This window comes from Parambassis ranga, chromosome 12 (genome assembly GCF_900634625.1).
Source record: "Parambassis ranga chromosome 12, fParRan2.1, whole genome shotgun sequence".
In the NCBI taxonomy this organism is placed as follows: Eukaryota; Metazoa; Chordata; class Actinopteri; family Ambassidae; genus Parambassis; species Parambassis ranga.
In genome coordinates, this window is record NC_041032.1 from 9,313,783 (window position 1) to 9,341,391 (window position 27,609).

The following is a 27,609-nucleotide window of genomic DNA, read 5'->3' on the forward strand; positions in this document are numbered from 1 at the left end:
GTCAATTCCTATTTTTTTTGCCAGAATTCAGTGTCATAGTCATTCAAATACTGAATTCAAACATGTAAATTCTGTATTACAAAAAAAAAGACTTTTAATCAGAAATTCCAGTTCTGAGGTTTAAAGGCATCAGAAAAGTTTTAAAGTAACTCAGAGTTTTTCTTTTTTTTTTTAATCAACACTGAGCTTCTCCGCCATCACCTTCACTCACCTGCAGTGTCGCAGCGTTCGGACAAGCCCACGCCTGTTGCGGTGACAACCCCCCCCAAGCCACCTTACCCCACCCCCCCACTCGCACAGCGGTGTGAACCCTCCTACCGGCAGCGCCATGGGCTGGTTTATATGCGGAAGTTTCAGTTCCGCTCAGCCCAGTTCTTCGAAACTGAGAAGAGGACGGAGCAAAGACGCGCTTCTCTCTGTCTGTCTTATACTTACCCGGCTCCACAAGGCGAGGTGAGTACTGTCCACCCCATCGGAGGTAACTTTTACAATGAGAAGCCACGGGAGGTTTCTGCTCCTCTCACAAACATCATGTTATTGCTCCATGTTCCCGTTAGAAAGTGGAAATTAACAACATTTCAAAATGTTTTGTCAGTCCTCTGAAAACTTTATTTACTGTAGAGAATTTTACGTTATTGACATTGTTTTGTTAATTACTGACTAAAAGTCTAAAAGTTTAAGTGGAATTTCCCTTTATTAATACTGTCAGGCGTGTTTTATATCACACCCACTGAGAACGACTGTTCAGCTTTGTGATGCAGCAAAGAGAACATGAGGCTGAGGAAGTCAGTGTTACACCTGATTGTAACATGCAGCTGCACTATGAGCAGAAATACTGAAGCTGAGTTTAGAGATTTGATTAATAAAATCTGCTTTTATGGCAGATTAAACATGTTACCAGCCTGCAGACAAACAACAGGGACCAGCTGTCCCAGTCGTATAGGACACATTTTACTTTAAGAGTTTAAAGGTGTGATCTAATCTGTCATAATCTGTTATTTGGTCACATGGAAAATAATACAATTTCTGTATTGATGAATGTGTTCCTAATTCACCACTGATATTGTGCTCAGTGAGTCAGCATGCTGCAATGATGTCACCAGGCAACGGTGTTTCCTGAAGGGCTGTGTGAAGCTCTGTTAGGGCAAATACATGGTTAAACTTTGTTTTGTTACTTAAAAGTAGGACAGATTTGCTGTTTTTGAAAAATACAAATTAAGTCTTTATTATTGTTATTATTATAATCATCACACAGTTCAGCTATGGAGGTCAGGGTGGAGAACAGCAGCTCTTATTCACTGCTGCTGAACCGTGTTTGATTCCTAAATGTAAAAATCTCTCTCTCTTGTTCTACCATGAATGAGGAGTGACTGGTTTATTCACCACCAGTACTCCCCTACCAAGAAGACTTTTATGTATAAGATGTGATAAGATCCAGTGGAGTTTATTATGGTTTTATGAGCTCACAGATACTGCACAGATCCCACATGCTGAAGGGTGGAAAGTTACATTTAAATGCAGTGTTTAAACTAATTAGATCCGGCAAGCTAAAATAACATCTTCAAGAACATTTTAAAGTGTCTGAGCTGAAGGATTTGTCTGTGAAAGTGCTGAAATATTTGGTGGAATTAGGAACCATTATGATAAGATCTGGAACGATAAGGCCCACGTGGAAAATAACCAGCGGTCTATTCTGACTATAGCTGACTGCTGAGAAGAGAAGGAAAGAAGTGTGTTTGAATTCAGGACTCTTCTGTTTGAGAACACTTAGGTGTGTCTGCTCATGTCTATGCATGATATCACTTGGGGATTGCAAAACAAGCAGGGACAAGAGATGAGCCTAATGTTTGTCCTCTCCATATTAGGAAATATTGATACTGATATGTGACTCCAGGCAGTGTCATCCACATTTCTGCACTTTACTTCTTGCAGCATGTGAGATGAAACCTTACACTTGAACAAATAATGTTGTACAACTGAGAAACTGAATGCTGCTAATTCCCCAAGGGTTTGGGAATATGCCCTCTACCTCTTTATGGTATTTTTGTGTGTGTGTGTGCTCTGACACCACAGAAGAGTAGTTGTCTGTCAGCACTGCAGACTAAAATAGTAAACAAAGCTTGTATCAAAGGGATAGTTGTGGTTCAGTTCTTTATTTTGTGGGTAGGACTCTTTTTTTTAAGGTATTGTCTGTTGGTTTAGCAGCATAAAATCATGTATTTTAATCGCTATTTATTAACATTTATGCTGCAGTTTGTGGATCTGAAATAAAAACTGCTGTGTTTAGAAAATAGAGTGTGTTAGTATGGCCTTTCTGATTTTCCCTAAAGAGGGTTTACTTGGATGACCTCAGCTCTTGGTCTCCTTGTAGAGGGAGACAGCTGGCTTCAGCTGATTGCTGTCTTTATATAGATCTACATATTGTGCATGTGTACAGCCACACGTTGGAGTGATTTATTGATTGATATTTTTTTAACAAGATAGATAACAGTTGTGCAGCTCTTTCCATGTTTTAGGCTTCATTTGATGTTTTTTGTGATTGAAGTCAGAGCTCTGGGTGGGACCTTCTGGGTAAATAATTTCTATAACAAGCAGCTGTAATACTTTAGATTATTATTCTGCTGCTGAAAGAACCACTTTGGCCACTTGAGTGTCTTCCCTTTGTGCCTTCCCCTGGCCTACAGCCCACAATCTGTTGAATTTGGAGTCATTTGAAAATAACACACCTTCAAAAGTTTTATTGAAAATTTGATATAAGTTATGAATGATGTCCTCTGTGCTCCTCTTTGTGCTCATCTATAAGGAATTTTAGCTCACCTGTTTTTCTTGGTTTGAGTCTTCCTGTGTGTGTGTGTGTTGCCAGTCACGTGTTTCACATTTGCTTTTAACTTGTTGACATAGAAGAATCCATTTTCTGCTGATCTGATGAAATGAGCAGCTGTCTTTGTTAAATGATTAATCTTGACCTTTACCTCTCATGCCCCTAGCAGAATGACCATGTTGTTATTTTCTCATGTGGCATAACCTGAACTCGGTGGAAGTTTGTGGATTGTCTGCCTGTCCTGAATGCTTTATTGTGCTTTCCAGGTGTTTGCCTTCTCCCTGTTACTTTCACACGTGGGTTATAATGCTCCTGTCTGTCCTCCCACACCCTTTTGTGACTCCTTTTCTTTAAAGAGCCTGTTCCTCCCTCAGGGCGTGGTGCAAGAGGTGAAACCGTGTCTAGGCCAATGTGTGTGTGTGTGTGCATCTCATATGTACATTTAAGCAGGTGATGGGCTGTAGCAGGTGGTGCCGTGTGTCCCTGAGGGGAATCTGTGAATCAAGCATGACTTACAGCCTCAGAAAGACATGCCTGTGGGATGACAAGGCATTATTATTCATGAAATACTCATCAGAGAGGCATGTTTTCTCTGCACTGCCCACAGCACAAATGTTTCATTTTGTATTTCTTAATGTTTAGTGTTGAAATATTTAGGGCCCGAGCACCGAATGGTGCAAGAATGGTGCGACCTATTGAAACCGTAGGAATTATTTTTTCCTGAAATTGCATTTTTGGGGGCTTTAACATGCCCCAAAACGCGCAAACTTGGTAGAAAATTCATTTTGATATTTGCTGACTTTTGAAACGCACATGGGAAAATGGCTCTATAGTGCCCCCTAATGTGTAGCCCCTCTGGCCGGTTTGACACAGGATCATGAAAATTGGCACACATATGTATCACCCCAAGACGCAAAAAAGTCTCTTGTTAAATCATGTTTTCCAGTCAATGTGTCAATAAAGCAGAGTGAATACTTTCCCTGCAGGAGGTACAGACCTAATACATCAGAGGTTTTATTTCAGATAAATAGTGAAAAACATCCATCTTTTTATAGTCAAACTCTATACTTGCTGTGTAATTAAAATGTTTTGTACTTGCCATATAATATCTGCCTTTGATGTCATGTTTTCATATCAACACACACCCTTCCTGTTGGGTAGGGCGAAGGTGATATGTTTCCACATGATGTGTGTGTTTTTTTGTGAGTTGTGTGCAGGGTCTGTCACACACACCATATATTATGAAAATATGGTATACCAATTTCCTCAATCATCAGTCTACTATGCACTAAATCGTACCGTGTCGCTGCACTTCACCTCAGCCTCACTTCCAGCAAATAGCTTCAGTCTTTCTAGGGAAAAGGGGATGCAGGAAAGGCTGGGCTTAAACCAGTGAAACTCAATAGCTCATGAAATATTCTGCTACAGCAAATCTGGCTGTTTCACTGTCCGTTTAGATTCTGTGCACATGTGTGTAATCAGGATATTTTATTCGTATCCGTGTTAAGTGTGTTTCTCTCGGGTGTGTCTTGTCTTCGCTCTGCACTCCTAGTTGTATGAGGAAAGGCCAGTGCCCACCCTGCTGGGGATCAACAGGGGTTTCATCAAGATGTGAAGACATACAAGACATGTCATCGCTCATCTTCCAGTTACCAGTTCTAAACTCCAAGAAATAAGCTGCTCAGTGAGATGAGAAAGTCTTACCAGCAACATGAAGGAGTTCAGCTTGGTTTGCATAAAAGTGAAAGATATCTGCAGGATCTATTTTCACAAGCAGAGGTTCAGTGAAAGAACACTGAGATAAGTCCAAAGTGCAGCTTCAGATTGCTGATGTGAGTTTTTTTTTAAGGTAAACAAAAGATTATGACTTTTTTTTTCTTGCTCCCTGCTTCTGCTTTGGCAAAAGATGTGCAACTCCACCATTTAAAGCTTTCCAAAAAAAAGCATTAAATCTTGGGCTTCTTTGTGTGCCAGTCAGCGAGAGGATAAACTGTGACCAATATATTATCCCCATGTTACATTCATTTTTCAGCCCCTGAAACCTTCTTTAAACAGAAATATTGAAACTGTTTTATTTATTTTAGACAGTGTCAGTTAAATACAGTTTAACGGAGTATTGATTTTTGTCAGTGTGGAGTCTGATCTCTTCAAGGATCATATCTCTGTAGTGGATATGTGTAATTCACTGTGTAAACTATCTGCTCTACTGTTTCTAGGTGCATGATGAGCAACAACTACAGTGTCACCCTGGCTGGCCCTGCCCCCTGGGGCTTCAGACTGCAAGGAGGGAAGGACTTCTGCCTGCCACTCACCATCTCACGGGTGAGTAGGAGACACACACCACTTCATCATGACAGTCACCTCAGAGGAATGTGGTTTATGCTTTTTATGCCTAGTGTGTGATGTCAGTGCGTGTGCCGTGTGTCTCTAGTGTGTCACTCCATGCTGGATTTAGACACCTTCTTTAACAGCTCATGACCCTGTCACTCAGCCCCCCGCCTTCCCATGTTTTCCCATCTCCTGTCAAGGCTAGTTACATAACATTATTTTGACCATAGCACAATCTGTCAATTAGAAAAACTCTCCTGAATATCTCTAATGGCGCTTCAGGATATATTTAGAGGATGAAGCTGATAGCTGTTAACAGCTCGTGTCATTTTCACAAGAGGTGGGTGGGTTGTTCTAGCCTTTCTCCTGGTATTTGTCCTGATCTGAGACACAGGAGACAATGTGTGCTTGGTCTGCAGTCAAACCATCAGAACCTGTCCTTAAATGATTTGCACTGAAACTCTAGAAAGCCGCACTGGCTCTGTAATAGCTATTTGGGACTTTTAAAGTCGGAGTGGACTGACCAGGTTCTTTTTGAAATCTGAGTTGGCTGCAGGACGGCCCGTTTATGAGACAAGTCTGGGCCTCAGCCTGTACACAGTAAAAGCATTCTGTGCAAACTGTTTCTCCTTTTAAGTATCCGTCTATTGTCACTCAGGCTGAAGTGTCTCTATTATAATGACATTTCTTGTTGTCAAAAAGGATTAAGCAGCTTACCCTCCACCAGTATACACTGTGCCTTCACTCATTCTGGCTTCAGTAAACTAAGCATTCAGTTCCTGCTGCTTCCTGTTATGAAACTCATAACCTCAATGTCATGACAAAGGTCAGTCACTCTGTTTATGTGTTGTTGGCGGGATCAGTTACAGATTTTTGAGTGTCATGTGTGGAGAGAAATTACTGTCTTATGATGAAATATGGACGTCTGCGTGAGGACACAGTTTGAGAAGGCCGCGCAGCTCCGCTTTCTCAACTATTTTCATGTCTTGCCACTACGGTAATTATGGTATGCAGGACATTATGTTGTCATCATATCATAGAAACTGCACATAAATTACCTTGGTATTTTTCCAGCACATCTTCAAACATAAGTGAGATCTCAGTTGTGGTAGTCTGCAAAAATGGAGGCAGGTGGACAGATGGAAGATAAAAAGGGATGTCTTATAAATTTCATTGGTACATTCCATGTCATATTTTACCGGAGTGTAAAATAAAATGAAACAGGTGAGTACAGAAGGGTTAAGTCTGGGAAAATCATCAAATTCATGTAGTTTTCACATGTGAGTTTTTTTGTGTGGTTGTAATCCATGGGCTGTGAAAGAGTTAAGTACCTCCCGTGTCCACCGTCGGTCGTGTGGTGTGTCATTTGTGGTGTTGAGCATGCCATAGTACTGGTGAGCCAGCACGACTCTCGCAGCCTGTCATTCCGTCACATTATTAGTTAGTGTTATTCCTGTGACATATTTTTGTCCCAGCAGCACATGACCACAGCAAGTGGCTCGGATTTCTTGTTATTGTCCAGGCGCCAGGAATAAGCCTTAGCCTTTTGTCTATTTATCTTTTCAGCTGGAATCCCAAGGTCACAAGTGGCCAATATAATGCATGTGGATGTGTGTTAACCCTTTTGTAGCAAAGCTATATTATGTTGTACATTCGATAAATGTAAGTAATCTGTACTGACTGCTGTAATCTCAAATTACAAAATTGCTTAAGATTGAGGCAGTCACTAGATGGTACATTTGTGGAAACATCTGCCAACAGTTACTTTAGTTCCTTCATTAGATGATTGAGGAGAAGATTGTGTTGACCTCAGGCCTATTTTAAGGTTCATTAAAGACCCACAATGTTAAATAGACTCACTTTGTAGAAAAGAACATGCATCTGTTGATATCACGGCACAATTTATACTGTAATTATTTAGTGTATTTGGTTGGTATTGCCATGGAATAATGATGTAATAACTTAACATATGCTTACCATATGTAACTGATCTGCATGCACAGAATATAAGCCTGGTCATATGACGACCACCTCTTCATGTCATTTTTGTAGATTTTTGGCTTTGGTACACTAAAACAAAGATGCCATAAAAACAGTCTCGCTAAATTATCCCAAAACATGCAAAAGTCAGCATAACCACACAACAAATTAGAACCTACATAAACAGCAGAGTGAAACGGTGTGAAACTCCGTGAGTAATTTATTTCATGGATGTTTTTATGCACTCAGAAATCATACAGCATGATCTTTCAGCAGTGCAGATGATTGTTAAAGCTTCCAAGACCACCCAATACAGGATGATAATTGGAAAAAGGAGCCCATTATGTACATTATTGGTGAGGGTGTCTCAGTTTCTGTTCCCTCCGTCTCTTTCCATTCAAGTATTCTGTGGTTATTCCATTTCCGTTTAGGCCTCCATACTGAAAAACATTCTTCAAATGTTGCTATAATATTTTGAGTGTCTGGTTACTGAAGGTCAGTGTGGGGTTAGCACAGAGACATTTCCCTTTATTTTTCTACTGACCCCTCGCTTCCTCCTGTTGTCTTTTGTGTCCTTTTGATTGTTGTTTCAGTGGCTGCTGATACTTTGGAGAGAACATAACAGCGCAGCTAAAATTAGTTCTGTTTTTGCAGACGGCTCCCTACACGCAGATTCTGCAGTCTTTTTCAAGGATCACTATTGTATTACATTTTTAATATAAAACCAAGATCCTTTAAAGGAAGAGGAATGTGGTGGATTTTGTGTAGTGTAGCTGGGCAGCCTGCATCAGCACTAAGTTTGAGTCTTTATGAGAGAATTCTTCTTCTTTTGTTTTCTACATGTAATGTTTTATCTTTAGTGAGTTCTAACTGAGAAACTGCTTTAACTGTTATTACAACAAGTATTTCAGAATTTAATTTGGTTTCTTCTTTTACTGTGCTCTTTGATCTTGTCCTTCCACCAGTTATTCCTCTTCACAGACATTTTTCTTGCAGTTTAATTTCCTCTCTGCATACCCTGCACAGATGTAAAAAGCGACATTAAAACAGCGAAGATAGCCACCAGTGACATTCAGCTACATGAAATGTTTAAATGTTTAAATACACTTAAAATACAAGCCTGTCATCCCTAAAAGTGACAGCATTGGTAAATTTAAGGTGAATAAAATGACTGTTTTTGATGTATCTATCTAGAGAAAATATAGTTCTTCTGTAAAAGAGTGGTTTTAACCTCTGTCTCAACCTGACAGCACATGAGGGTAAAATTTTGAAATGATGTTCTAGTCACCACCCACCTCAGTTTGTGGAGTTTATCAGGCTTTATAGCCGTGTATGTCAGCCCCTCGGACAGATTTTTATTCTTGCAGTCTGGCCAAAACAAAACCATATGACATTTTTGGAGAAACTGACAATCAACCTGTTCTGGTGTTTATGTGTGGAAACAGGCTGCCTGCAAGATTTATAAGGTGATGCTTACATCATTGGATGACTGATTGGATGCATATAGGAAAATATGAAAATATAAAATATTACATTGCATGCACAGAAATTGCTGAAGTGTCATATAATAGTATCCATGCCATCTGCATGCTGTGTATCAGGGGTAATACATGAAGAAGTTTGTATCGTGTCAAGCCACCTCACTGAAGCACATTCTGGCCATCTGACATTAAACCATAACTTCTGGTTCAGCTCATGTCCAGAAAAAATAAAAGCAAGCTGTAAAAAAAACTCCCCTGGTATTTCAGGAAACCACTGAGACAGATAGCTTGTGGTCTGTGCTGCATAGCTGCCAAACAGCTTGCGTTCTTTTAATCTGTCCATTGTGTTAAAATCTCTTGAGTGTTTTTACATGGAAACTGAAATGTTAATAGACGCCTGTTAAATCCATCCCATTCATGAACATATACAGTGATGTTCTTATTAAAATCTGTGAATCCATACAGGGTCCTGGAGATGTGTTCAGGTTACATATGGGTTTAGTAGAGCTGTTATCTGCAGTATGTGTTTGATCCCAGTATGATCTCCCTGCTGTCGATCTCAGGTTGCATCGAGGGCATCTGCTTCCAGTCGTCTTAATACTATATGGCAGAGCTATAAAGATAAGCTGTCACTGGATTTTGATTTAGATCACCCACTCTTTTTTTATGGGATAAACTACATTTAAAGCAAAAATCACCTTTTTTTTTGTTTTTTTTGGTTTGCACATATGCAGCAAATGCAGCGACACTCATGGTCTCAGCTACAGCCCAGGTTTGTCATTGAGAGCACACACGCCATGTTTGTCTGGATTGAAGTGCTGTACAAGTGTGCTCTATATAATGTCATCTCTTGTGTAAAATATTTATTAGTGTTTCGCTTCAATACACAGACTGGTATCCAGGCTGTAGGTGAAGCTCTGCTATCATGTCACTTAACTGAATCCAAAAGAGGCCTCCTGCACAAGAGATGCATGGAGCCTGGATGTTGGTAGAAACCAGCCTCACTCAGCAGCGTCAGTCAGCCGGGTTTGTTTCTGACCTGACTGCGGACCATTCAGTATTCAGTGCGGGCTTTTGGTACTGCTTTGTGTGTTTTGTTTGCGTTGTCATGGCGATTTGAATAAGAACTCCTTGTAGGTCTGCCTGGCATCTCGTGTTTTTTTTTCTTTCTTTTTTTTCTGGACAGACTGATGCAGTAGGGGACTGGGGTCAAACCATGACAACCGTTTGTCTGCCTTTGCTCAAGTGCCCTTAATTGGGATGTTTGGCTTGGAGTAAAAGACTATTTAGTCCCCTCCCAGCTGCTGCATGCTGCTATTCCATTAATGTGTACTTCTCATCTTTCTTCCTAGTACTGTCTGAACAGTGTGTGTAAGGTGCTGCAGGTGTGCCAGCTCAAAAGAAAAGACTTCAAGTCTCAAGACAATAAACTTGTCAGATAAAAGAGCCTTTTCTTTGAACCGTGTGCATACTGTATGATAGGCTTTCAAATTAATATATAGTTTGAGTTATTGAGTTTTTTTTTTAAGGAACCAGTGCATTTCAAACTTCCAGGTCAGCCTACAAAAATCAATCAATCATCTTTTTTTAAGCCACAACTGCGGATTAGGGACCAGGGAGTCTGTCCTTTTTTACATAATTTAAGTGTCATATTTAAATATCACATCCACCTTATACTGATTTATTGTGCCATCCATAAAGTGATATATAGACAAGGTAGCTTCAGAGCTTCAGGCAGCTTTACTTAGAAAGAGGAAGCCACACTATTTTAGCCTTGTGATGACATAATGTCAGACCAAAGTCTTTTCCATATAAGGTCTTCTGTCTTACTGTACCCTACACTGACATGACACATAGCATCTCACAGACTTCGCAGCTCTCACCACAAGACGCTTCCTGTAACATGACTTTTCAGTTGTGAAATGACCACAGCCCTCTTCCCTACTCCATAATTTCAGTGAAGACAGGAAGTTACACTCTGGCCAGCATGGGAGTTGATTACAGTAATGCTCAAGTGTGAGATGTTGATGGAAGTACCATGTTATTATTGTTACCAGTTATTTAGGTGTATTGGTAGAAGGACAGAGTGTAAAGCTGCATCTGCTTTCTCTTTAAACAGAATCTCTATGTTGTGTTTTCATCAATAATAAACTCTAAAGAGTTACAGAAAAAGCTCCTCACAAATACATGTAGAAGCTTTTTTTATTTGGCATTGCGTTTTAACTAAGTAAGCATAGGACTACCTACATGTGTGGTACTAGTGTGAAAGAACCAGTCATTATCAGTACCTCCACAGCAGTAAAATCACCAGTGTGGAGAGGACCACAGCAGCACAGCAGCCACACCATTATGTGACTGGAATCCCATTCATGTAAACACAGTTGGGAAGATACCCCATTCATTTGGAAAGCATCTTTCTCATCTGGTAAATGAACACAAAGCCCCGTGTTAGCCTCTTTTTAATTACACTGCATGAAACATCCTCGGATGACCTTTAAAATAGTAACAGATTTTGAATACACACATTACATAATATGATGTGGCTAATAGGATTTGGTGAAACGTTTTGCTAAGACATCGTGCTCTCTGGAGAGGATCTTTAGTAGCACGGCCAAAGTCCCTGATCATTACTTATCTGCCGTCTGTCACGAGTGTCTCAGACCTCCCTTGATTTATATTTATAGACTGTGCATGCCAGGGATTCTTTCTGTAACATCTATTTGTTTTGTATCCACATGAGAAAGATGGTATTTGAGTGGAAGAAGTTAGGATTTATAAAGTACTCTCTGTTCACCACAGAATGAAGCATTAAACATTGTTAACCACATATAAAAACACATGCTTTTCTAAGAAGAGCACTCTCCTCTCTTCATGTCCTAATGTTTAGGACATTCCCATATATAGAGCTATGTATTGTCTGTAGTCCTGTCCCTACAAGGTGAGAACTAACTTTATAACCTTTTCTTACTTACTGTCTTACTCTCTAACACACACAGGCACACAGAAAGGTGCAAAGTGGAGCTGGTGGGCAATTATTTTCTTGAAAGTGAGTGAGTCAGGTTAGACTGACAGGTGTGTGAATGAGTCGCACAATTAATGAGCTGGTGACTCACTTGAGTCTGTGTTTCCTGCCCGTCCTGCCTTTGTGAGTATGCACTATAGGTTTCCTAGACGTTGGCATGCATACATCAGTCTCATTGTAGATTTTCCCGGTACTGATCTGCTTATAAATGACGCAACAAAAGCACAACTCCAGAAAAAAAATGTGTCAGTCACTGCCACCACAGCTGTCACTTCCTCATTCTTTCTCTCCCTCCTTTCCACTCCTTTCCCCTTGCTTTGTTAGTGTGAGGGTTGACACAATGGCACATTCTTCATGTTCAATTGGCTGCTTTTAGAGTTACCTAACTTGAATACTTTCTATTGCAAAAGCGGCCTGGAAAAAACTTTACTGAAAGAAATGAAGAAAACTTTTTTAAGCCTGAATTTATATTCACACTCATTGAAGTTGACAGAGAAACTCAGTTGAACTCCATGTCCTCTTCATTCATGCTCTGCCACTCTCCTGTCCTCTGTTGAGAAATGACGTACAGAGATGACGCTCATAATAAAGCATGAGCTAGCACGAGATGATGAGTACACACAGTTCGTTCTTTTTTTGTACCTACGTGATGGCAGCCAGCATGGCTTTACAGGCTCTGAGTGTGTTAAGAGTGTGCTGAGTGATTGATGAGAAGTGAGTGGCTCTGTGTAATCCCTGGTCGTCGCCACACCTGGTGGAGAGTCAGCCCATCGTCATGGTTTTATTACGTTACTTCCTGTGTGTTAAATGCACGTCTCGGCATGATGGAAAAGGGGAAGCTCTGATAAAACCTTTATAGACCTTTAGGGTTTTAGGACCTTGCTATCAAACTAAGAATCACATCTTCCAGGCCTTACAGGGGTCTTTCTTTACATTTCTCATTTTAAAAATATGTGCTTTTTCCTCACTTTTCATCAGTAAAAACATCAACAAAAACTTCACTGACTGGAAGGCCAGTATAAAAAAAGGTGTTCAGCCAAATACATTATGCTTCTGAAGGAAAACCTTCTCCAGCACCTTTCAGCGCCACAATAATGGATTAAGCAACAAAGAGTCTGGAGTGGAACAAGTCTGTGAATGTCCTTAACAGCTCAGCCCAAACTTTTCATGATTTTTCTTCATTTTTTTGTAAATAAAATTAAAACTTTTGAACCATGTGGTTTTGATTTGTGGTCAGTTGTCATTTGGTACCGTGAGTCATCTTTGTGGGAATGTTTTGGCTTTTTTTTTATTGTGCAGATTGTTTTTGGTGGATTTAAGAGCCCCGTCCCATGGATGCTGTGATGTGTTGATGTTATGAGGAGAGTAAGATGCCTATCTTATCTGACAAAAGTTACATAAGGCAGGAAGTGGAAAGGAGTTCACAATGCAGGCTGATTGCAAGGAGTAAACCAACATTGCATGCATGCAATGCATTTTTAGTTAAAAGCTTAAATTATAGAATGATGCAAACTTAAAGTTAAAAATAAAGCTGAATTAAATATTTCTGCTGCCATGTATTGACATGTATTGACAAGAATATCGTCGTTTTTGTGTCGTTGCAGCTGACTGATGGAGGCAAAGCAGCCAAAGCCAAGATGAGTGTTGGAGACATAATTCTGTCTATTAACGGCATATCCGCTGACAGCATGAATCACCTTGAGGCCCAGAACAAGATAAAGGCCTGCACAGACCACCTCAGCCTCACCCTACAGAGGTAACAGCCTTTGAACATGCACACACTTGTGAAGCACACTCTCCCCATCCTCCTTACAATACTTTCGTGTTTTCCCCTTATCACATAATTCATAGCTCATTTAAGGCTGCCTCTAAATGACTCTGAAGAAAAAGACTGAAGGATTTCTGCAGAACCAAATGATATAATTGAACTGACCATTTTTTATATAGATAGGCGACCTGGCAAACAAAACATGCTGAAGCAGGAACAGGGTGTCATATTTGTTTTATTTGTGCTATATTCAATTATCCTTCTCATGATGTGAAACAGATGAGCTCCTGCTAATTTAAAACTAACTTTAAAAGTCTACAGTGTTGCTGTGGCAGCTGATGCCCCTGAGCTCCTTTAGGGAGTTTGGATGTTTAAAAAAGTTGCATTGGATGGCAGGTTCACAATGGGGCGTGCAACATGTTTGAGATGAAGACTTAAAAACCTCTTTAATTGGCTATAAAACACATACAATAAACACACATGCACAAAGAACTGAAGAACCAGGATCTTAATTCTTACTTATTACAGAACTAATCTGTGCATGTTCTTCCTGTCTGGAGAATGGCACTGTATCTGCTGAAGACATTCAGCTTTGTATCTGATCAGTCCATCAACCGCTTCTCTGCTCCTCGCATTAGAGAAGGGTATAATATTCGGAGCCCCCTGAGGTTATTAAACCCCAAGTGGAGTATAAGGAACACTTTGATTGAAAGCTCTTAAAGCTCCCTGTTGTATAATATGTGCCTGAAAGTACGGGAAATGAGGATCCAACTGCAGTTGTCATTATATTTGTCCACCAAAGAAAGTTTCAGAAGCCACAAACGACCCTGTTATAGTCACTGTAGGCTGCATACAAGAAGACTACACTTACATGAACATTTGGAGATTCTTTTGTCATTTCACAAGCGTCAGTCAGTGTTTTGTAATATTCTACATGTAGCTCAGTACTTCTCTGAACATGGCTGGTTGTCATCATAGAAGATGATGGGTTAAAATAAATTGAAAATGAAGATAATACATTTGAAAAATAAAAGGTATGGTAAGAAATGCATGGGCTTCAAATAACGTCCAGCCATGGTAATAAAAATGCTTGTATAGCTGTAGAGGCTCTGCCTGTATTCCCTTAATCAAGATGAATTATGAAACAAATAAGCACAAGGTAATTTTCTTTATATTAAAAAATCTATTTTTGGTATGATTTGATGGGAATCATATTCGAGTGCAGTGAGGAAGCAGTGTCAGAAGTGTCAGATGCAAACAAATGGAGGCCAAGCACGCACACTTTCCAAGCTGTAAAACATGTTGACAGAAAAACTCAAAGCCTGGTTCGCTTGTCCTGTCATTCCATCACCACATCAAAGCAGAAAGGAGCCTCTGCGCTTTAATCGTGGGAAAAGCGTCTGAAAATAGCCCTGTCCCACAGCTGTATGTAATCTAGTGTGGGTAATGGATGCACAATGAGACATCAAACATTCCTGTCTCACAGTACATGTAAACTACAACTAGAGTCACCCACTAAAAAACAAAGGTCTTCTCGTTACGAGGTTGCCGTTTTGTTTGCGTATATGGCTTTGTGGAATGTTTATTGTATATTGTATACCTTTTTTAGGAAATACCCAGACACCAGTACAAAGAATGTGGCACTGGAAGTAAAAACCTGAAAAAAAGTCTTTTCCACCATGTCTTCGGATTTGATTTATGGTTTTGATGATCGCTGATAAGATTTTCTGGGTCATAATAACATTACAAGAGTGCAAAGAGATGATTAATGTGACTGCAGGTTTGTCCCCTTATGTCACTTGTCATCGTTTACATTCTTCAAACAGTCCTGTAAAAAAAATAAAAAAGATTCTTAAAGCACTTGGAGGACAGAAAACTTAGTTTAGACAGATATCAGCTTCATGTTTTGCTGTTTGCACTGATTTTCTTATAAAGTGTCAAACTTATGCATTTACATCACATCCTATCACGCATGCTGTAAAATTCACTTGTGCCAATATATTTAGGTTATTTTCCTGTTGCTGTGTGAGCATAAACATGTTTTCATCATAGAGGAAATGGACTTTGGACCCTCCTTATCCTGTCATTCCACTATAGAGCACAGTAAACCATAACAGATGAGTCGAAGCAGTAGAAAGCTGTTTTGTTGTTTGTGACAGCACACAAAACTGTCTGAATGCCATCAATAGATTAATTTTACAGCTTTGTGTTTGAAAGGAGATGGCAGCCTGGAAGATTTGGAAGTGAATGCGTCTAGTCTGGCCATTTGTGTGTTCAGCCTCATGTTTGGTGAGGATATAACTTCACTTCAAACACGGCAGTTTTTCTAACTAAAAATGTCAGATGTGACATTCCTACATGCAGTTTTCAGCAATCCTTTTGAACGCTTTTTGTTCTAATATCATGGAAGTCTTGTTGCTGCACAGTCGCCAGGCGGTTGTGGGAAGTAGCCTTAGGAAAGAACGATAATTGATGTTTATTTATTGTCACTGAACTATGCAGCGCAGAGCAGTGAAACACCGCTCCCTAGAAGTTGTGGCTGTGCACACCTGGTTCCAAAACCTCAAAGATAATAGAGATTAACGCAGCTATAGTCCTATGAGCCAACCACACTTTGTATTTATTTTTTAATCTTGTCAGCTCTCACAGCATGAAGGCTCTGTGTATTTTCCACTTTGTGTTTGCGTTGTTTGGAATAGTTACTTCTATATATTTTTATTTTTATATATACAATATAACATCTCCTAGTGTGGTGATGATGTTTGGCACTCCATCTATAGACATGTTCATATGGTATAGCCCACTATGTTTCATGCTATGGTTAGAACAGGGTGAACTAGAGGACAAATCTATGCAGCCCAGAGCCCACGCTGACTCCTGGCTGCCTTAGTTAGATGTGGTGTGGTGGTCGGAAGAAAAGTAAGAAAGGACGGGGGCTTATTAAATTACTTAAATAATCAATCTTCTAAAAGATGGTATATTCTTTTGTGGTTGTGCATTTATCAAGCTGGGATTTTTTTTTAAGTTTAATTGTAAATTTAATCAAATGTAAATCTAACCATGCATTTATGGTCTTGCATTTTCTTCTTCTTGACTCGGTGCGTCTCACAGTAAGGAGCTGTACTATTTGAAGAGAGGCACATGGAAATTAATGGCATGAGTGCCTCCTATCAATATAATGCATGTGACTGCTGATATGGACAAGAGCACAGGGTTTCTACTTGACACGTGTACACACACACACACACACACACCGGATGGGCAATAACCATATTAGTGAGGTATCCTGGCAACTGACAGCAGCAGCAGGCTGTCTGGTAACACGCTGATAAGCTTCAACTCTAGAAATAGTTTCTGTCATTGTTAGCACTGCCACTGCACTGCTTTAAATCTCTGTGACTCCTTTCAGGCCTTCTGTTTTGACTTTTTCCCAGCATGCACCTCTCACAGTTCCTCTGCAGAGATGCTCGTTTGTGGTAAAACAATATGAAAGAGAAACATTGTGCCAGATACACACAAGATGTGAGTTTTTGCCACTGTCCTGATTGGTTGGCTGCATTTTTTTAAAACTTTTTTCCCACAAACCCACCACTGCTGGAAATTTATTTTGCTTTCCTATGTCTTCTTTCTGTGTTTTTGCTTTAGTTTTCATGCAGTGTTGAATCTGGGAAAACACACTGTGCTCGCCAGGTCTCCCGCAGAGCTTTTACATTTATCACACAAAGCCTTGGAATAAAATAACCTCTGCTTTTAATAATATCAGTGAAATGTACTCAGCCTGATCCTCCCGTGTAGTGCTGATTCCAGCTTTAATATGAAGACAATAAACAAATCTGTGACCAGAGAATAAAGCCCAGCAGTGTGACACATTCCTGGAGTTGCACATCTTTTAAACAAGTTTCAATACCACTTCTGCCAAAGTCTTCCACTCCTGAAACTGTATGTGACACTGTAGGGAAAATTAAAGGCTGCTCTGATGTGAGCAGTTTTTCCTCAAACGGATATGTGAGTCTGTAAGCTGGTATGGGTTGTGTCTATCTTGAGAAAGCTGCGTCTATTAGCCTCTCCATCATCCAGTCAAATGCCATATGCCAGACTGTTTCTCTTGGCCCTCACAGAGACATGGGCAGGGTGGAAATGCGTCACTGCGCTTTGCCCTCAGGCTTATTCCTCCTGTTAACCTCCTCATTTTCTTATTCTGAAGCTGTGTGTGACAGAGAAGTCAACCTGTGAAGCAATAAAACATTCTCATGCAAATGGTTAGAATCATTTATCTTTATCACTGGCAGGACTTTGGTGTGTTATATTTTACATACAGTGGCTGAAGTTGTTGAGCAGTGATATACACTGATGCACCACGCACATATAGTTTATTAATTTACAACAATATTCATGTGATATTCAGATTTAGATCAGGTGCAGGGAGCATATCAGATGGGTCCTGCGGAGCACTTGGGTGCCTTGATCAAAAGCATTCAACTGTGGATACCCACACACCAACGTCTGCAGTTCAGACACTCATTCAGGTGACACAATCTAAATAATAGTTTGTCACATGCACTCAGCTTTTGGGATGGAAATTTAACGCATAATACTGATTAACATTTTTCATTTGGCAAAGTAAGGGTGATGCTCCTCAGAAGCCATCTCCAAAATGAAAAGTAGAACCACACAGACAGTTGTCATTCATCAGATTGATGGACCTGTCTATTTATTACAGTATCAGAATGCTGCATAGTGGGATCTGAGATTTACGAGTTTAAGATTAAATATGTCACAGAGTGTTTGCCTCTTTGTCAGAGCCGAGCAAAAACAGGTCCAGCTATATAGGCAGGGATGTGGAGCTGAGCAGAGCAGATGTTCACAGGCCCACCCTAGCAAGTGTTTGTTCAGTTTGCTCTGGGAAAAGACGGACACGGTGAATCCACCCAGCTGTCCCACTCTGGGACACTGATAGCAGATACATACGGCCTCATTATAGACTGGGTTCTGTTTGTAATGGAGTATGCTGTTTGATCTTTAGACCTCTGAATGTTGTTTTTGGCACTGGGTGGTGTTTCTCCACTAGTACAGTACAATATTACATTGGAATAGTACATCGGAAAATAAGCACTGTGTATATTAACTGTTAAGTGGAAAACTGTAAATGCAAGTATGGCACAAATGACATCAGCATCTGGTTAGAGGGTGGGGCCCTCTTTAATAACCTGGTTCAGTTATTGCGTCTCTGTCCGAGAGGAAATGCGTGAGCTGTTGACTGTTTTCCTAATATGGCAGAGGGCAGAGAAAGGAAGGGAGCCAGGGGACATACCGTAGCCCCTGATCCGGAACCAGGCATGCTGACTCACTGTCTGTTTTTTTGTTTTTGTCTTGTTTTGTTTTTTATGAGGGATGAAGGAGCCATTGTCTGCATGTTCTGGCCAAATACAGGACACATTGTTAGACTAATCTGTCTGCATTTGAGTTTTAAAGCTAGCAGTGTAGTTTAATTTACTGATATTATTAAAAAAATAGGGTTGTGTTTCCATAAAAACAAGGTTGCAGTGTTGCAGAATTTAAAGAATAGAACCTAAAAAATGGGAGGATTTGTTGGCTATTTCCTGAAAATCTCAGGAGAACAGTCAGACCTGCAGCATCTGCTTCAGTCATAAGTGTAAATCAGACGTATGCCACACCTCAACACCAGTCTGCATGTGGACACATGCACAAAGAGCCTGTTCATACAACCCGTACATAATTATTTAACATTTTTACAAAGAACAGACTAAAACATGTAACATTTTTACCTAATTTAGTCCAAAATAAAAGCTGATTTAAGTAATGCGTTAGTGATAACATTTAGGTGCTTTTTATTGTATTATCACAGTAATCCATCTTTCTTCCATTTATCCACGATATAACAATGTATCTCGGAAAAACATGGAGTTACTTGGAGTAGTCAAATAAGTTTTTTTTTTCGTATGTGGGGCAGCTGGGATTGTGCCAACAAACTTGTGATTAATGCAGAGTCAGCATTTATACAGAACCATGGTCTAAACAGGGCCTTTATATAAAGTGTCCAGATGCTAATCTAATGTTTTGACAATAATCTTAATCTTGACCCACAAAGCAGTCTAAACACGCTCCAAAGATTTATATCATCCTTTTTTTCTGTCTGTACAGAGTCTCTGCTGCTAAAGATGGAGTGCCTAAGGTATGTACACTAATATGAGTTCATCTAAATGTCATTTATATACTCAATAATGCCGTTTTTATAGTGAGCATGCTCATTGTGCCCTTCTGAGATTGACAGAACATGGCATGTATTCCAGACATTTTGGAGCACCTTATTCATACAGCAGTGTGAACACAGTTACTTTTGGTGCGATTGCTGTGTTTTGAATGCTGGTTTACATGCATGAGTTTTTTATTTTATTTTGTGTGCCGTTTGTGCATGTTGTTTGTCTTCACCTCCATCCAGGACGAACCACAAGAAATCATTAAGCCTCAAGAAATCATTAAACCTGTCCCAATCACTCATCCTGCCCCAAGCACTGCACACACCAAGCCGCTAAACCAGCCCAGTCCTGCATACAACAAGACTGCCCGGCCATTTGGGGGCGACAGCACTGGGGTAGCTGCTTCTTCTCCTAAAGTAGCATCTATTCCCTCTGAGTCATCCGCTTTTACACCAGCCACAGCTTCTCAACCACCACAGCCTCCATTCCCACTAAGGTCGAGCCTAGCTGCTTCAGACTCGGCTCCAGCAAATTCAGTTCCCAAATCCAGCCCTGGCCGCTCCGCCTTCACCTCCCCGTCTGCCTCTTCCTCCTCATCTAACTCCTCATCTCCTGCCAGAATGACAGCCCCCTCCTCCCATCCTAATGTCCCACAGCCCTCTGTCTATAACACACCTATCAACCTGTACTCCAATGCCAATGCTTGTGAGGTGGCTTTGGGACAGAGGCGAGGTCTCATGGAGAGCCAGGGGCTGTCAGAGCATGTCAATGGGTAGGTACCACTCATCAGTTGTTATTTTTCTTTTTTTCAAAGAAAAAAGCACAACCAGGATGCAAAGTAATGATTGCTGCACCACTATGGGCACTGTGTGCTTTAATCTGCAGGGCCAGAAGAACTTGTAGCTGAGAGGCTGCAGATGAGTGGACATTTTTGCTTTGCAGTCTACCTGAAAGAATGCATTCAAGCTTTATTTCACCTCAAAATACAGTATATGTCTCATTTGAAAAGCTAACATTGAAACAGCCCGTGTTTTCACACAGCTGCAAGCTTGGAAAGTCCAAGACATACAGAACATCTTGTTAAACTCCCACACAGAGCACAGAGTCTAGGCAACATACTGGCTGATGCCACAGCCTGCCGATCTGTGCTAAATGACAGTGGTCGAACACACAGTCTGCCTACAGGGCACTGCTGGTGTAACATTTGTTTCTAATTGGCCAGAATGCTGGCAGCTCTGTGCTGCGAGAGACCAGGGACGGAGCACAGTTTAGCCGGAGCTGCCTTCATAAGCAGGCTTTTGGCTCGCAGGTTGGGTTACAGTAGACTGCGCTAAGTTTAAGTGCTTTGCCACTCAGTCTGAAAAAATACATCACAGAGGTCTGTTTTTATTGAATTATGTCACCAAAAATGGATTACTGGACTCTTTAACACTTATTTAGGAATATTTCAAGTCTTCTGTGGGAAATGAGGATGACAACACAGTCAGACATCTTCACAGAGGTTCAGTAGAAATCAACAGATTTTTTTAGACACTAGATTTGTTTGTCATGCCTTCAACCTGAAACTCCCAGCCATAGAGGTATCTGTTGCAGCATGCGTGTGAGAGTGCGCTCTGACCTGCATGCTTGCTTTTTGTGGTTTCTTTATGGAGAAGGGTGTTGTAGACTATACTTGTTTTCTCCTTCTTGCCTATTTATGCTCGTCTTGGCTTCAGCTCTTTTCCATTTACCCTGTCTTTGCCCACAGGAGGAAGAAGAGACGTATACCAAGTTAGTGCTGTGAATGATAATGTAGCTGTTGCAGTAGCGTTCTAACCATGTGGAATGTGATTATAGCCTTCACCGTCTGTCTGGTTTATGATTACCAAAGGCATGCCGACACCTCTTTGAGCTAACCCTCGCATTCCTACTCATCAGCTTATAGTACTTGCTTATTTCAAGGGCCAGACAAACCATGACACCCTGTAAATAATCAATCTCTGATACACCACAGGACACCCAGTGGGTGTCAGCTCACACTGTTCATTCGTTTTCAGTCAGTGGCATTAAGGCTCGGTGTTAGTAAATACTATGTTTACAACCAGTGCAGCCAGACCTGTCAGCACGGTGGGCTTCTTAAGTCACCAGCTCTGCATGTCTGGCTCCATCTGCTACTAGTGTTTAGTCAAGGCCAGTCAATAACTGCCAGTCTATTCTGCTTTGGCTAAGAATAGACTATGTGTGCTGTGTTTTACTGATCACACTTGACCTCAAACTTATTTTACACACACATACTCACACACATGCAGAATGAAACAAATTGCTCATACTTGGGCTTTTGACATCAAACTGTCTCAAAGCACTTAGACACTAAACTGTGCATGTAAACACTTCAACATAAATATTACTGCACCATCATATTAGTTGTGTGGGCCCTTCATTTTGAAAGCACATTACTACCATCTTGTGGAGAGATGTGGTCAGTGCCACTAACTTCTGCCTCATTTAATGGACATATTCATATTAACTTACCTTTACTTTGTGGTTTTGCTCTCTAATAGTGAGCCACAGAAAATTCCTAAGTAAGTATAGGTCACAACAGATTCATAGATTTGCCTGTTTAATTCATTAATGGAGCATTAAATGTGGGATTGTTTCTGTCTGTGTGCATTTTTTCCTCTCTGCATCTCATTGCTCGCCTGCAGAACTCCACCTCCAACTAGACCTAGGAGGTAATTGTGAAAACTGAGGTCATATTGTGACACATGGCTGCACCTTGGACTCACTGAATGTGTCTAAATTGGAAAATAATTTTCCAATGGTTGTTCTGTTTTTAACTTAATGGTTATTTGTGTTGAGTTTCATTGTGTAATTATTTGTGTTAAGCACTGATTATCTCCATCTATATGAATTACAGGTCTGTAATACTGTCTATTCTTGGTTGATCTGTGCAGAAAACTGGGTGTGGAGCCAGAAAATAATGCATCCCCGCTAAGCGATGCTAGCAAGAAGCGCCTGATTGAGGACACGGAGGACTGGCACCCACGAACGGGGACCTCCCAGTCCCGCTCTTTCCGTATCCTGGCCCAGCTGACTGGCACTGAGAATGGTGCGTGCCAAACTTCTTGTGTTCACATTTACACATTATCTATATCAAACCGTTTAAGGCTTGTCACCCGAGTTTCTGAGTATCATGTTTTTATAAAAATATAGCAATAACTTCAGATTACAAGACAATTTTACTGGAAACATTTTTTAAACCCACTTAATGTACTTCTCATTTATTTGGTGTATCAAACCTTCTCTGCCTCTGCAGATTATTGCAGATTATAGTTTTCTTAAATAACAGAAGAGAGCTTTCATCACTGCATGATTGATAGTTTTTATTTTATTACAGTTTTCATTGTAAGTGACTTTTGACAGTTACAAGAGCAGGCTGCGGTTTCAGGCACGCCTCCATCAGTAATGGTTGTGTGTAGATCTGTTCACATGCAATATGTCATTCACTTAAGTGAAGTAAGATGAGAAACCTGTCTGCCCTCTTTTTGGTTTTTGTCAGATGATGTAGCCAGACTGGTGTGAAATATGTGATGTGCTAGTAACATTTAATGCATATTCAATCTGCCTAATGTTTCTGCAGCTGTGAACAATTGGGGAGCAGGGTCCAGGAAGTCCTAGTTTGTGAGGATTATAGTTCAACAAAATGACCCCAGAGATAGATCTGTAACCAGTAGCACCTGTTTGTCTGCATGTTTACCATCTGTTTAACTATTTTGATTTATGTTTTGTTTTTTATTGTAGAGCAAAATTCGGAGAACGGCAGGAAAAAGTAAGTGGTGGTGCTAGTGAGTGATGTCTTTCCCTGTCAGTCTTTTTCTTTCCTTAAGTGTTTGTGTAAGTGTTTTTGCAGGAAGCGTGTGTTTCAACAATGTCCCTATTCTAATAATTCTTGATCATAGCCATCTCAAATTCAGAGCTGGCCTCCAAAATACTCTGTAAGCATATCTAGTAGCCTGTGATTTACAGTTAAGCCCTGATTTCCTGATCTTTTGCTCCGACTGTATCACGCTTAATTTAAGGCTTAATTTGCAGAAACCACAGTCAGAGCTCTCAGAAGAAGATAGCTGAGTGGAGACGGCCATATAGACTGCCGTTCTTAGCCTAAAGTCGATTTAATCAGCAGTAAACGCAGTCTGCCCTCCGTACCAGATCCCCAACCAATCAGTGTGTCACTCACTGGAAGTTGTGGGTAATTAAGTGGTATTGTGGGTAATAGCAGCCCTGCCAGAAGGAGATTCTTGTTCTCCTTCTGTTAGTGAGATTGTGTTCAGTGTGTTTTTTTTATAAAATGAAAGTGGATATTACACATCTGCTCTGGTTTATACATCAAACTTTGTATAGAGAACAGTTTTCTTTACCTTGTTTCCTTGTCTTAACTTTCCTACTTTTCCATTTCCTCTTTCTTTTCTTTAATCCTGTCTCTTGGGGCAAATCAGAGCGAACAAGTTGGACCCTGAAGTAATAGGACACAAGTACAACAAGCTGAGAGACTGGCACCATGACGTATCAGCACGAGTGCTAAATGTGTAGTAGAACAGCTTTTGTTTTGTTTGATGTTTTATTTAATGAACAAACAGTAAATATTTAAATACGAAAAATAATAACAGGCAGTTCATCTGCTGATATGTATTTATATTTCAAAATGTAAATGAAAGGTATGCATAAAAGAAAACTTTTGTGATTATATATGCAGCATTGCATTATATTGTAGTGTATGTCTGAGCCTGCACTTTCCCCTGTAATCTTATTCTTTATTTCTCTGAGCATGTCTATCTATTTTCTACACTAACCAAAGCAGTTTGATCTGTCAGCTTTTGATGATTTCTCCTCAATAAACTGTTTTTCTTTACTGCTTCTTCACTCTTTGATTCCTTCTTTTCTTCTTTTGTGGTGAAAACAAAATCATTTTATTTCATTATTTACTTCTGTAACTTCTGTATGAATGGGAAGGCCAGACAATGACTGCAAATCACCAAAATCCACACTGGTTGGTCAGATTATCACGTTTACCTGCACTTTGTTCCCCTCAGCTTACATCTGAATAATTATATTTAAACAACAAATATAATGTTGTTCATCCAAACAGTCACTGTATTAGTCCGATTTAGAATAGAATAGAAAATACTTTATTCATCCCAAGCTGGGAAATTTAGACAATACTTTAAACAATCAGTGCCTGTTTGCACCCTTATTTTTTGGCTTTTTATGTCCTGTACACACAGTAGAGCGGCCCCTCTCATCCCCATTTGGTTTCTTGACATTTTGCAGTACCATGACAAAAGAACCTCTGCCTCCAAGTCTCATCATTAACCACCTAATCAGCCCACCAAAATCATAGTGTTGGTTTTCTGAAAATGATTGGAAGGGCAATTTCATAGAGCAGATACTCTACCAGCTCACTAATGCTTTCCTTATGTCAGTAATAGTTAAACCATCTGGACAGTTGGCAGCAGTGTGGTTTTTCGACGTAACTGCATTGCTTCTCTTTGGTGTGTCATTATGTAAATTTTGGTAAATCATTTTTTTAAAGAATTAAAGAATCTGCTTTATTGAGGTTTGGTGGCAAAACAATGATGTATGAGTCTACATGGATATGTAATCATTAAAACATCTAGAATGATAGGTATTAGGTTATAATGTGTGTGTGTGTTACAGCATATAAAGTGTATGTATTTCTGTCTGTAGTGAGGAAGCCACTCCCTCTGTGCACACCTCACCTGCAGCAAAAACATATTCCAAACCTGCAGCATCATCCAGCAGTGCTGTCCCTGCTTCCACTCTTAAGAACCTTGCTGTCCAGAACAAGCCTGGAGGTCCATCAGGTAGAGTTACACACTGAACATCGTCTCTGCAGTTCCTCCTTCTTTTTTTTGCCTACAGGGGGCAGTCTTGTGCCACTAAATCACTGCCAGTTGGGCCATAACGTTTATTAGCAGGTTTAATACCTGACACCAAGCCATTTAAGATTATGAGCTCTGTAAAAACAAGAGGTATTCAGTTAATGAGCTCAGATTATAGGCCTTTCCCAAGACTCCCTCACTCAAACAGATTGTGAAATAAATGAGAGTTATATATTTTAGTTTGTGTGAACGTTGCTCTTTAAGTGCAGCAACCCGTGCCACGAGCTGAACAGATGCACTATGTCCTCCAACATATTTTCCTAAAACACTGTTTAAGAAACGTCTGCTGAAAGGTGCCACAGGGTGCAAGCAGTGCAGGACACAGTTACTTCTCTGTTGGTTGTTATTTATCAGATTAACATCTACTTGAGTTCAAGTAAACAAGCGCGTATCTCATAAGGGCCACATGGAAGGTGGCTAACTTTGTGGAATGTGCTATTTAGCTTTAACATTTGTGGCAATTAATGCTCATTGAAGAAGAAAGTTAGCATGATGTTTAGGAGGATGGTTGTGACACAAAAAAACCTTTGAGTTCTGACATGTATTTAAAAATAGATTTAAACTGAAGAAGGTCCCAAAAAAACAACAAGGAACAAAAACAGCTGAATATGCTATCATCAGTATATATAACTTCTCAGAAGGACTCCTGTGGCATCTCTCCTTCTTCGGAGCCCTCTCCCACAGTCTTTCTGCTGTTATGTTTATTCAGCTCCTTCACTCTTTGTTATGAAGAAATTTAGGGAGCACTTGTCCCTTGACCTCCCCAAGTCTTTGATAATAGAGCTTTCTTTTAAGAATGTCTCTGCCCCCAGTCCCCCATACCCTCGAGAGCTCCTTTTGGCAGGGGGTGCTGACCTCCATGCTGGATGTGTTTTGCAGTAAGATAGAGAAGGAAAAACTTTGCATCCTCTCCAAATATTTTGGATGAGAGGAGGGGTATTATTTTTCCAGGTGTCTTGGGATTTGTTGTTTCCATGGAAAAAAAAAGACAATTCAGGCTTCAGGCACAGAGGTCACCAAATCATTCCCATTCCCATCGAATGTGATGACAAACTCCTGATCTGTTATTCTCTTTAGGTCACTGTTGTTTTGTAGGCTACATTCTATTTAGATACTTACTCATCTTTTGTCTACTTTAGGTTTCCCTAAGGGAGGAGCTGGTCCTTTATTGGGCAAAGTATCCAGTCCTGCTCCCAAAGGTCCAGATCGCCCCACCCCTCAGCCCCACCCACAGGACCTCCACTCTGTTGTGCAGCGTGCTGAGCACATCCCAGCTGGTACCCGCACCCCAGTGTGCAACAAGTGCAACAATGTAATCAGGTACATTTAAAAAAAAAAAAAAAAGCAGCTGTGCAGAAAAGTTTTTAAACATTTTTGTGCCGTTAAATATGTTCCCTTCTTGTTCTCACCAGGGGCCCATTCCTCGTGGCCATGGGCATGTCATGGCATCCCGAGGAATTCAACTGTGCTCACTGCCACTCCTCCCTGGCAGACCGTGGGTTTGTGGAAGAGAGGAACCAGGTGTACTGTGAGCGTTGCTATGAGCAGTTTTTTGCTCCCGCCTGTGCCCGCTGCCACCAAAAGATTCTCGGGGTGGGTGTACAAACAGAAAGAATATTATTCTGATCTTTTATCTTTTCCATCATGCATCTGTAAAACTTGTTATGTATCCCCCCTCCCCTCATTTTTTTTCTTTAGGAAGTCATGAATGCCCTGAAACAGACCTGGCATGTGTCCTGTTTCGTCTGTACAGCCTGCCAACAACCCATCAGAGGCGACATGTTTCACATGGAGGATGGACAACCATTCTGTGAAAAAGGTAGACTAGATAGGAACCAGCACTATATAAGAGCTTGAGAAGAAACCATCCTTATAGCCTAACAATATAAACCTTTTATTCCATTAATTCCACTTTACACTGTGTACTCAGATTACTACAACCTGTTTGGGACTAACTGCCATGGCTGTGACTTCCCTATCGAGGCTGGTGACAAGTTCCTGGAGGCTCTTGGCTTTACCTGGCACGACACCTGTTTTGTGTGTACGGTATGT

At 40.5% G+C, this 27,609-nt stretch overlaps 1 protein-coding gene across 3 annotated transcripts in view; it reads left to right on the forward strand.

The window, feature by feature from the left end:
• The first annotated feature begins 323 nt into the window (after positions 1 to 323).
• pdlim5b (PDZ and LIM domain 5b) overlaps positions 324 to 27,609 on the forward strand; it is a 28,353-nt gene continuing 1,067 nt past the window's right edge. Inside the window, exons 1-14 of one of the 3 annotated variants that reach the window (XM_028417659.1) lie at positions 324 to 453; positions 5,038 to 5,143; positions 13,237 to 13,388; positions 19,563 to 19,593; positions 21,366 to 21,388; positions 22,159 to 22,179; positions 22,303 to 22,329; positions 22,552 to 22,706; positions 23,399 to 23,426; positions 25,343 to 25,479; positions 26,697 to 26,877; positions 26,970 to 27,150; positions 27,256 to 27,376; positions 27,488 to 27,603. In XM_028417659.1, coding sequence (XP_028273460.1) covers positions 329 to 453; positions 5,038 to 5,143; positions 13,237 to 13,388; positions 19,563 to 19,593; positions 21,366 to 21,388; positions 22,159 to 22,179; positions 22,303 to 22,329; positions 22,552 to 22,706; positions 23,399 to 23,426; positions 25,343 to 25,479; positions 26,697 to 26,877; positions 26,970 to 27,150; positions 27,256 to 27,376; positions 27,488 to 27,603 — 1,404 coding nt within the window. In that variant the 5' untranslated portion in view covers positions 324 to 328. Of the gene's footprint in view, positions 454 to 5,037; positions 5,144 to 13,236; positions 13,389 to 19,562; positions 19,594 to 19,860; positions 20,391 to 21,365; positions 21,389 to 22,158; positions 22,180 to 22,302; positions 22,330 to 22,551; positions 22,707 to 23,398; positions 23,427 to 25,342; positions 25,480 to 26,696; positions 26,878 to 26,969; positions 27,151 to 27,255; positions 27,377 to 27,487; positions 27,604 to 27,609 lie in introns of all 3 variants that reach the window. The other 2 variants (XM_028417658.1, XM_028417660.1) reach the window with 2 other exon arrangements.